Source organism: Lissotriton helveticus, chromosome 7 (genome assembly GCF_964261635.1).
Source record: "Lissotriton helveticus chromosome 7, aLisHel1.1, whole genome shotgun sequence".
Lineage (NCBI taxonomy): Eukaryota > Metazoa > Chordata > Amphibia > Caudata > Salamandridae > Lissotriton > Lissotriton helveticus.
In genome coordinates, this window is record NC_136068.1 from 1,926,742,376 (window position 1) to 1,926,754,359 (window position 11,984).

The window sequence follows — 11,984 nt, forward strand, 5'->3', positions numbered from 1 at the left end:
TCTTGTGCGCCCAGTTGCGGACAAGCCCAGTGGAGCAACACTCCCTGACAGCAGAAGAGCTTGCAGCATGTGTGAGCATCCGGGGTAGCTGATTAGGCCGCTCCAGTATCCTGTGCGCCCGCCTCCTCCGGCGGCCGCAGGGCGCTAAGCATACGCTCCCACCTTTCTGCCATGGGTTCTTTCCGAAGCCCGGTTGTCTCCTCCCGCCGTATGGCTATCCATTCCGCCCGTGCCCATGCCTTAAGGGAGGCTACCCACGCTTGCACTGCAGGCGGCTCGCGTGCCTTCCATTGCCGCGTTAGCAGTCGCTTAGCTACCACCAGACCCAGGTCTAGGAAACGGGACGAAGCCTTGTCTCCTCCTGAATTGGTGCAGAAGGTACTCAGGCCAGTTGAAGGGAATCAGGCGGCCTGTGCACGCCCCGAGCACCTCGCCTATCTCACGCCAGTAGATGACCAGTCTGGGGCAGCTCCACAGAAGGTGAACCAGCCCCACATCTAGCTCTTCGCATCTAGGGCAGGACGCGTCAGAGCGGTGAAAATACCTATTCATTAGCTCAGGTGTAAGGTAGGCTCTATGGACAATGAAAAGTTGTATCTGACGCATGCGCATGTTTCGGGGGATACGTACCGGGCTCCTAAGGAGCCACTCCCACTCCTTATCGGTAAGCACCCTGCCCATGTCCCGCTCCCACTTGCCTCTGAGTGGGGCCAGGCTAACCTCTGTGTGTGCTTGCAGCGATACAGCAAACCAGCGGAAGTGCCTACCCCCCCCCCCCATAACGTGTAGGTATTGCATTGTAAGATGTTGGGCAGGCTGCGCCGCCATATCACCCCACCGGGACGCCATCCTTGCCACTAGCGAGCGGTGCATCAGAAACCCCCTGGTGGCAATCCGTCCTCAGCTATCAACGTGTCGTATGTCACCAGCTTTCCATCCTTGTACATGACCCCCAGCGTCCGAACATCGGCCGCTCCCCACTGTTCCAGCAGAGGGTGTGTGTTCGCCCCCCTGCTCCCATGGGAACCGTCTATGGGTATAGCAGGCGCATATGGGGACACCTTTCGGGTGAGGAATAGGGTTCTGCGGAAGCATTTGTATGCTACCGCCAGCAACGGCGGCTTGGGCTTCGCGGGCGGCGCCAGTGGGTGAAAGAGAGCAACGACACGGCTTAAAGAGGATGGGGTTTCGGTCGAGGCAGTGTCTTCCTTACCCCTGTCTGCCACTCAGCGGGCAATCCATTGTAGCTGCGCAGCCAGGTAGTAGTGCTCAAAGCAGGGGACAGCTAACCCTCTTCTGTCTGTCGGTGAGAACAGCTTCGGCAGCCCCAACCGATGCCTAGACGTGCCCCAGATGAAGTCACGAAGGACCATGTTAAGTGTAGAAAAGAAGGAGGCCGGGACGAACAAAGGCAAATTAACAAAGTAGTAGAGGAGCCGGGGAAGCATGACCATTTTGGTCAGCGCCACTCTACCCGAGATTGTCAGCGGGAGTGTGGACCAAAAGCTCATCTGGGACTTGAGCGCTGTCACCGCTCGCCCCAGGTTCCCGTCAAACAGGTCAGTCGGTTGGCGGTAGATCTGGATCCCCAGGTATTTGAAGGTGGCAGCTCTCCATTGGACCCTTGTGTCTCCGAGGCGGAACTCGGGGTCTTCCACCTCACTGTTGAAAGCATACAAACAGGACTTAGCTACATTTACCCGAAGTCCAGAGACTTCAGCAAACCTGTCCAGGAGTTGGGCCAGTTGCACCTGTATATTGTGCACGTCTTTAATGAACACCAGCAGGTCATCAGCATATAACGAGACCTGGTGCACGGCATCTCCTAGGGGAATGCCCGCATTAAGGGTCTGCCGCAGTGCCGCCGCCAGAGGCTCTATGGCCAGCGCGAACAGTAGGGGTGACAGGGGGCAGCCTTGCCTGGTGCCCCTGCCCACCACCACCCCTCCGAGATGTATGGGCCCAATTTCAAGCGCACCACCGGTCTTTTGTAGAGGAGGTCAACCAACTGCAGGAAGTCCACACCGAACCCGAAGCGCACCAGTACCTCAGCTAAGTATCCCCACTCCAAGCTATTAAATGCCTTCTCTCGGTCAATCATTAGGCAACCTGCCCTCGGCCACCTCCCCGCCGCCTCAGCTGCTACTCTGAAGAACCGTCTGAGGTTCAGGGACGTGGACCGCGCCGGTACAAATCCGTTCTGGTCAGCGTGCACCAGATGCGGGACCACTGGCGCCAGCCGTTCGGCCAGCAGCTTTGCCAAGATCTTGTAGTCCACATTAAGCATTGCCAGCGGCCTGTACGAGCCCAGGTTCACTGGATCCCTATCAGGCTTGGGCAGGGAGACCAGGAATGCCTCTTGCATGGAAGCGGGGAGCGAGCTCTCATCTATTGCCGCGTTATATGTGCACAAGAGTAAGGGAGCTAGGGTGTCTCTGTAAGCCTTATAGTATTCGGCCGGCAGGCCGGCAGGTCCCGGTGTGCTAGGTAAGTTTCATTGCTATACTACAGTCGGCGGGCAGGGAAGTTTCATTGCTATACTACAGCCAGCGGCCAGGGAAGTTTCATTGCTATACTACAGCCAGCGGCCAGGGAAGTTTCAATGCTATACTACAGCCGGCGGCCAGGGAAGTTTCATTGCTATGCTACAGTCGGTGGGCAGGGAAGTTTTATTGCTATGCTACAGCCAGCGGCCAGGGAAGTTTCATTGCTATGCTACAGCCGGCGACCAGGGAAGTTTCATTGCTATGCTACAGCCAGCGACCAGGGAAGTTTCATTACTATGCTACAGCCAGCGGCCAGGGAAGTTTCATTGCTATACTACAGCCAGCGGACAGGGAAGTTTCATTGCAATGCTACAGCCAGCGGCCAGGGAAGTTTCATTGCTATACTACAGCCAGCGGCCAGGGAAGTTTCATTGCTATGCTACAGCCAGCGGCCAGGGAAGTTTCATTGCTATGCTACAGCCAGCGAATAGGGAAGTTTCAGAGCCACACTACAGCCAGCGGCCAGGGAAGTTTCATTGCTATACTACAGCCAGCGGACAGGGAAGTTTTATTGCTATGCTACAGCCAGCGGCCAGGGAAGTTTCATTGCTATGCTACAGCCAGCGTCCAAGGAAGTTTCATTGCTATACTACAGCCGGCGGCCAAGGAAGTTTTATTGCTATACTACAGCCAGCGGCCAGGGAAGTTTCATCACTATGCTACAGCCAGCGGCCTGGGAAGTTTCATTGCTATACTACAGCTAGCGGCCAGGGAAGTTTCATTGCTATACTACAGCCGGCGGCCAGGGAAGTTTCATTGCTATGCTACAGTCGGTGGGCAGGGAAGTTTCATTGTTATACTACAGCCGGCGGCCAGGGAAGTTTCATTGCTATGCTACAGTCGGCGGCCAGGGAAGTTTCATTGCTATACTACAGTCAGCGGGCATGGAAGTTTCATTGCTATGCTACAGCCACCGGCCAGGGAAGTTTCATTGCTATACTACAGCCAGCGGCCAGGGAAGTTTCATTGCAATGCTACAGCCAGCGGCCAGGGAAGTTTCATTGCTATACTACAGGCAGCGGCCAGGGAAGTTTCACTGCTATACTACAGTCAGCGGCCGGGAAGTTTCATTGCTGTTTACATGGCTGCGGCCGAACACTGCCGAACCTCTACTATTTATCGAGGTAAATAGTGAAGTTTCTCTGTATTTGCAAGGCGACAGGGCAAATAATAACTAATCTGCACTATTTAGCCCGCTGCCGGGTAAATAGCAAGAATAAGTCATGATTTACTGGGCCGCGGGCTAAGCAGCTGCTACCAATAAATAAATATAGTAGTAAAGGTGCCTACTGTGAGCTAAAGACTGTGAACTGAAGGAAAAGAAAGTTCATAGAAAGACTTCTGAGAAAGGCAGCACTAGTATAATTTTTCCAGTGCAGACAGGGTAAGGTGAGCTGACAGATGTGAACGACGCGCACCGTGTGATCTTTGGCATCAGGGGCTGAGCTGCCAAAGTTCCAGGTCCATGCGTGATGTGTTGCTCCAGTCCAGCTTTTCTCCGTTGAATTATGGGACTTGAAGTCCTGTTTTATAATGTAATTAACAAAACTGCAAGTCCCGGTATTCAAAGAAAAAGCTGGACTGAAGCAGCAGATGTTATATTATGTTATGTTATCTGCACTTATACCGCGCTCAGCTGCCCCAGAAAAGGGGCGTCCCGGCGCTTTGCAAGGTACACAAAACACAACTCAGTCAATAGGCCAGAAAAATGAAACAACAACAGAGTAAAATAATACAGGCTAAGCGAATAGAAAAGTCATGATGGCGTGCCTGAACAGCAAGAGATCATCAAGGGCCCGAATATAGGGGGGGAGAGAATTCCACATATTCGCCGCCAGCACCCGAAAAGAGCGGCCACCGGCTCTGCTCAGCCTAAAGCACGGAACAACTGCCAGATTTTGGCCCAAGGATCTGAGGGTTCGCGAGGGTACATATGGCACCAGCAGAGTCTCAAGTATTTAAGGAGAAGAACCCTTGAGGATTTTAAAGGCAAGGCATAGTACTTTGAATTTTATCCTCTGGTTCACCGGAAGCCAGTGAAGAGAGCGCAGCGTGTTTGATACAGAGCACTGCCTCGGCAGACCAGTCACCACTCTGGCTGCAGCATTTTGAACTCGCTGCAGCAGGATGACTTCCGCTTGATTGATCCCCACCAAAAGCGAACTAGCATAATCCAGCCGGGATAACACTGACGCCTGAACCACTAGCTGCCTGGTGGGCGCGTCGAAAAATTTCAGGATAGGTCTTAGACCTCGGATAATGCCGTAGCAAGTAGCCGCCACCTTCTTGGTGTGGCAGATGAAACTAATGGTCGGATCCAGCCATACCCCTAGATTTTTTATCTCCGACGCTGGGGTAGGAGTCACACCCAATTCAGGAGGCCACCACATGTCACCCCATAGCTCCGCCTGCTTGCCGATCACCATGACCTCGGTCTTTTTGGCGTTTAGCTGGAGACAGTTGGTATTCATCCAGTTGGCCACTGCCCGAAGTCCGTCACGGAACCTGGGAGCCTCCATGTCAGAGTCCCCACTCAGCGTGACTGCCAGCTGCGTATCGTCAGCGTATGAGACCATCGTCATGCCCCACTGCTTGACGACCGCAGCTAGCGGCCTCACGTAAAGGTTGAACAGAGTGGGGCTTAACGAGGAGCCCTGCGGGACACCCAGTTCCAACGGATATGATTTAGACTGGCAGGGCGGGATCGCAACCTTGAAAGACCGATCGGCAAGGAAGGAACAAAACCAGTGGAGGGCGGAGCCCGTGATGCCTACTTCCTCCAGGCGCTGGAGCAAAATCCTGTGCGAGATCGTGTCGAACGCGGCACTGAGATCTAATAGCAATAGTGCCGCCGTCCGACCCGAATCAAGCACAGAACGCAGGTGTTCAACCATAGAGAGCAAGGCCGTCTCCGTACTGTGGCCAGAACGGAAGCCGTTCTGAGTGGGATCGAGGATGTTAGCCCTCATGAGATGGTCTGAAAGAATACCGTTCACATGGGCCTCGACTACTTTCGCGGCCCAAGGAAGAAGGGAAATAGGGCGGTAATTCTCGGGATTGAGGGGGTCAAGGGTAGCCTTCTTCAGAATAGGTGTGACTACGGCCTGTTTCCACTTAGTGGGAACCACACCTGAAAATAATGACAAATTAATCAAAGAAAGCACCGGAGCACGGCATAAAGGGGACATGATCCTGAACTGAGCCGGTTTAAGCGGATCCGCAGGAGATCCTGATTTGATTTTAAGGCTCAATGTATTAAAGGCCTCAATTGATAGACAGGGCAGGGTAGTAAGAGACTCACATCCACCCAGGCTACAGCTAACCGGCTCCGAGATGTGAGTACCACTCAGGAAGGTTCGATAGATGGCTTGAACCTTCTCGAAAAAGAAGGAAGCCAGGTCCTCGCAGTGGGAATACGAACAGATTTCCACCGCCGTTGCCCTTTTAGCCATCAGGTCCTTTAGCACCTTAAATATGAGTTTTGACGGATTGGAGCTATTTTGAAATTCTTGGGCATAAAAGGCTACTCGTGTTCTACACACCGCCCTATGGTAGATTTTTATTTTGGCGAAGTAGCATGCCTTTTTCCTAGGGTCAAACGATTTCCGCCACTCCCTCTCAGCCTATCTACAGGCTTTTTTAAGAAGCGCTAGAGAGCTATCATACCAGGGGCTGGGTTCTTTTGGGCGACACTTAGACCAAACCATGGGGATCAATGAATCGAGGGCACGGGTAACCCACTCACAGAAGAGATTGTAGCCGTGTTCCGCATTGATTATGGGACCCAACGGGGCCTCTTCCAGCAGATGGTAGAGATCCTCCAATCTCAGTTTGTTCCAGTGGCGCCTGAGTACTGTTCTGTCCTGAGGTTTAAAGGGGTGCTCTTGAGAAGGGCATAGCATTTTCACCAACATATGGTCTGTCCAAGCGATCTGAATAGGGCTTAAAGCCCTAGCCCCCGCTAGGTTGGTGAAAAAAGGATCAAGGATATGCCCTCCAATGTGCGTAGGACATGTGACCAACTGGGTAAGTTGCAAGGCCTCTAAGTCGGCCAGAATACTACTGATAGTAGGGGAGGTCGGGCAGTCAAAATGAAGATTGAGGTCTCCGAGAATACTAAAATTAGCACATCCTAGTGCCAAAGTGCTAATTAGATCAGGGAGAGCTGCCCTAAACGCGGAATCACAGACAGGAGGGCGATAAATCAAAATGCCAGAGAAGGTGAAGTGATGACTAATTGAGACTTTGAAGAGGGCGCTCTCACAACCTGGGAGTTTTAAGACTTTCCATTCACACGGATAACACGACTTGATGGCCATCGCAATACCTCCACCCCTGGTAGCACGATTGAGCGTGAAGATGGAATATTCCGGAGGGAAAGCCAGGTTGAGGATGGATGTATCCGTATCCTACAACCAGGTTTCTGTCAAGAAAAATAAGTCAGGAGACTCATCCTTGATGAGATCGTGTATCTCCTGATGATGTTTTACCAGCGACCTTACATTTAGGTTCCAGATGCTAAGCTCACGCAATACTGTTGTGCACTTATGCGAGAGTGGCTTCTCCACCGCTCGAATAGGGACAGGAGTGTCTAATGACCAGCCTCCACAAGCACACAGGTGAGGACCACATAGCGGGCCAACAGGGCTGTGGCCACAATTAATGACCCCACCTCTGATGGCCAGCAATTCATCCCTCTGATATATAATAGGAGGCGATGTCATGCTGAGAGACTGGAGCTCAGAATCCTGCCGCGACCCGCACCTTCTAAGCGCTGACGGGCGCAGATGGGCAGGACTCTGGCACGACTCAGGCGCAGGGAAGGCGCGCCTGCTGCGCGAAACCGCTGAGCGTTGAGGGGAGCTTTAAATAGGCGTCCCGCGTGGCTGCCGGAGAGCTAGACCGCTCGATAATGGCTCCCGCAATGTGTCACTACCACACCTAAGATGGCGCCTGTAGTTCACCGCCCCAAGAACCGGACCCGCTAAACAGCGGTGCTCAAACAATTATGGTGCAAGTGAGGGGGAGATTGTAGCCCAATTAAAAGCAAGGGAAACAAACTGAATTCAACACAAATAAAAAACAGGTGGGTTAAAATATAAACAGCGCCCCTGATAGAGCGCAAAGCGCAGGAAGCCTAGTCAGCAAAGCGGCTTGAGGGTACCTTGTCCAGGCTGCCCTCAGAAGTGGTTGCCTTAAATAAGCGTCCCGCGGGGCTGCCGGAGCGCTAGACCGCTCGATAATGGCGCCCGCAATGTGTCACTACCACACCTAAGATGGCGTCTGTAGTTCACCGCCCCAACAACCGGACCCGCTAAACAGCGGTGCTCAAACAATTATGGTGCAAGTGAGGGGGAGATTGTAGCCCAATTAAAAGCAAGGGAAACAAACTGAATTCAACACAAATAAAAACAGGTGGGTTAAAATCTAAACAGCGCGCCTGATAGAGCGCAAAGCGCAGGAAGCCTAGTAAGCAAAGCGGCGTGAGGGAGCCTTGACAGGGCGGCAGCGCCGGGATCTCACGGTTCAAAAGTACAAGTTAGCAGAGTTGAAACAAGTCTGACTGTATGAGGAGCAGGGTCACGGCCAGACTGAACCACTCAATCTGATATATATGGCTTTTTAGACAGGTATCGCATGGATTTTATTTATTTTATTTATTTGAAACGTTTTATATAGCGCTGGCTAGACCCGGAGGTATCAGAGCGCTTTACATGAGGATCAGCGAGTTACAGGTAACAAAATTAGATCAGTTACAGGAGCCAAGTATAGAAATAGGAGAAAAAGATGAGATTACACAGAAATGTGAGTTAATAGCACGCAGCATAGCCAAGACAAACGTCTTGTGGGGAGTGACAGGTAGAGGGGGAATGTTAAACAGGTGTAAGGGATGCAGGTAGAAAACAAAACGGGGAGTCGAAGAAAACAATGTCCGATGTTCGGCTGGGTAGGTGACGGCCGAGGGGGAACCAGAGCCAAACTCCTCTGTAGCTGCATAGGACAGCTTCACCGGGCATCGACCAACGTTGCTCGGGTGAAACAGGGGTAAGGAAGCCAGATAGGAAATACAACGGGGAGACGAGGAAAAGAATGTCCAATGTCCGGCTGGGTAGGTGACGGCCGAGGGGTGAACCAGAGACAGACTCCTCTGTAGCTGCATAGGACAGCTCCACCGAGCATCGGCCAACGTTGCTCAGGTGAAACAGTGGTAAGGAAGCCAGGTAGGAAATACAACGGGGAGACGAGGAAAAACAATGTCCGATGTCCGGCTGGGTAGGTGACGGCCGAGGGGTGAACCACAGCCAAACTCCTCTGTAACTGCATAGGACAGCTCCACCGGGCATCGGCCAACGTTGCTCAGGTGAAACAGGGGTAAGGAAGCCAGATAGGAAATACAACGGGGAGACGAGGAAAAACAATGTCCGATGTCCGACTGCGAAGGTGACGGCACAGGGGTGAACCAGAGCCAAACTCCTCTGTAGCTGCATAGGACAGCTCCACCGGGCATCCGCCAACATTGCTCAGGTGAAACAGGGGTAAGGAAGCCAGGTAGGAAATACAACGGGGAGACGAGGAAAAACAATGTCCGATGTCCGGCTGGGTAGGTGACGGCCGAGGGGTTACCCAGAGCCAAACTCCTCTGTAGCTGCATAGGACAGCTCCACCGAGCATCGGCCAACGTTGCTCAGGTGAAACAGGGGTAAGAAAGCCAGATAGGAAATACAACGGGGAGACGAGGAAAAACAATGTCTGATGTCCGGCTGCGAAGGTGACGGCACAGAGGTAAACCAGAGCCAAACTCCTCTATAGCTGCATAGGACAGCTCCACCGGGCATCGCCAACGTTGCTCGGGTGAAACAGGGGTAAGGAAGCCAGATGGGAAATACAACGGGGAGACGAGGAAAAACAATGTCCGATGTCCGGCTGCGAAGGTGACGGCACAGGGGTGAACCAGAGCCAAACTCCTCTATAGCTGCATAGGACAGCTCCACTGGGCATCGGCCAACGTTGCTCAGGTGAAACAGGGGTAAGGAAGCCAGATAGGAAATACAACGGGAAGACGAGGAAAAACAATGTCCGACTGGGTAGGTGACGGCCGAGGGGTTAACCAGAGCCAAACTTCTCTGTAGCTGCATAGGACAGCACCACCGGGCATCGCCAACGTTGCTCAGGTGAAACAGGGGTAAGGAAGCCAGATAGGAAATACAACGGGGAGACGAGGAAAAACAATGTCTGATGTCCGGCTGCAAAGGTGACGGCACTGGGGTAAACCAGAGCCAAACTCCTCTATAGCTGCATAGGACAGCTCCACCGGGCATCGCCAACGTTGCTCGGGTGAAACAGGGGTAAGGAAACCAGATGGGAAATACAACGGGGAGACGAGGAAAAACAATGTCCGATGTCCGGCTGCGAAGGTGACGGCACAGGGGTGAACCAGAGCCAAACTCCTCTATAGCTGCATAGGACAGCTCCACCGGGCATCGGCCAACGTTGCTCAGGTGAAACAGGGGTAAGGAAGCCAGATAGGAAATACAACGGGGAGACGAGGAAAAACAATGTCCGATGTCCGGCTGGGTAGGTGACGGCCGCGGTGTGAACCAGAGCCAAACTCCTCTGTAGCTGCATAGGACAGCACCACCGGGCATCGCCAACGTTGCTCAGGTGAAACAGGGGTAAGGAAGCCAGATAGGAAATACAACGGGGAGACGAGGAAAAACAATGTCCGATGTCCGGCTGGGTAGGTGACGGCCGCGGTGTGAACCAGAGCAAAACTCCTCTGTAGCTGCATAGGACAGCACCACCGGGCATCGCCAACGTTGCTCAGGTGAAACAGGGGTAAGGAAGCCAGATAGGAAATACAACGGGGAGACGAGGAAAAACAATGTCCGATGTCCGGCTGGGTAGGTGACGGCCGCGGTGTGAACCAGAGCAAAACGAGCAAAACTCCTCTGTAGCTGCATAGGACAGCTCCACCGGGCATCGCCAACGTTGCTCGGGCACCGAGGTGAGTATATTTGAAAAGTATTAAGTAGCGCTGGCTAGACCCGGGGGTATCAAAGCGCTTAACATGAGGAAGGCGTACAGAGGGTTAAAGGGTTACATAAGTTACTGGAGCATCAACATAGCATAGAGAAGAACCGTGGTATCACAATTACATCAGTTACTAGTACATTAAATAACAATAGATAACAAGTTCTATGGACCATGGAGGGAGGTGGGGGAAAAGTAAATGCCACTTGGACCTTCATAACCAGTGTTGCCTTTTGAAGCCACAGAATGCTGCATTCTGGGACGTGTAGTTTCACTGCAACATTAACGCAGTCGCTCAAAGATCCCAGCCCTGACAGTGTTGTTGGCTGCACCGCCAGGCTTTTGTTGCAGACAAAAAAAAGTTTATGAACAGGGTATTTACTCACCGCATTTAGGGTAAGCAGTCATGAGCAGGTCGTCTGCCCTGAGCTGGAAAGCCTCCAGCGCCTGGAAGGTCTCCGGGCTGCACATGAAGTTGGGGTACAGCACCCCCTTGTGGGTGAACAGCAGCTCCTCCAGGGTCTTGTCTTTCGAGGAGGCCGAGAGCTTTTCGTTTATTTCTTTAAGATGCTTTGCCATCTCGGTGCAGACTGTGCGAGGCGCTAGCAGAGTAGGGGAGGGCTACGAGGCGCTGTGCGGGAGAGGGCTGAGAGGCGCTGTGCTGAGGAGGGCTTCGAGGCGCTGTACGAGGATGGCTGCTAGGCGCTGTGCTGAGGAGAGCGTCTAGGCGCTGTGCTGAGGAGGGCTTCGAGGCGCTGTGCCGAGGAGGGCTGCTAGGCGCTGTGCCGAGGAGGGCTTCGAAGCGCTGTGCCTGTGAGTGCCGAGAGGGTGAGGCTGGGCCAGGAGAGCTTTGTCGAACTCTGACCCCTGCCACAAACTAAGCTCCTTCTGCCCTTCACACACAGGTTACAACATCTTTTGTGTGAGGAGCCCAGGGGGCGTGAGGGGGAGGGTTTCGCTGTTAACCCAGGGAGGGAGGGAGGAAAGAAGCTGTAAGAGCCTGGGTGGAGAGCGCCTTGAGTCAGAGCTGCTTGGCGCTGTGCCAGCTATCATGCCATCAGCCGAACCTTGCTTTTTAGCTTAAAGGATGTTTAATTCTTCTGGGACACACATGGTTAGGGTTAAAAACAAGTGTACATTCTGCTCCCATATTGAGGGTTCACTCACATCATGCACTAAAACAAGCATTGGACGTGTGACTATTTTTGTATATTGTGTAGTGTAAAGTGTCATACCAGCTTCACAGCGCTACAGAGGCACAACACGGTCAGCGGCAGCGCCGTCCTCCCTGACACACAGAATACAAGAAGGAGGGAGGGGACAGGGTTCACTCACACACAAGACAGGTGCAACACAGGCAGCCGACACACCAAGGAGGGAGGGGACAGGGTCACTCACACACAAGAC

At 53.0% G+C, this 11,984-nt stretch overlaps 1 protein-coding gene across 1 annotated transcript in view; it reads right to left on the minus strand.

The window, feature by feature from the left end:
- Positions 1–11,465, minus strand: part of LOC144770908 (sulfotransferase 6B1-like) — a 199,278-nt gene extending 187,813 nt beyond the window's left edge. Inside the window, exon 1 of the mRNA XM_078655705.1 lies at positions 10,964–11,465. Coding sequence (XP_078511831.1) covers positions 10,964–11,156 — 193 coding nt within the window. The 5' untranslated portion in view covers positions 11,157–11,465. The remainder of the gene's footprint in view (positions 1–10,963) is intronic.
- Positions 11,466–11,984: the final 519 nt, after the last annotated feature.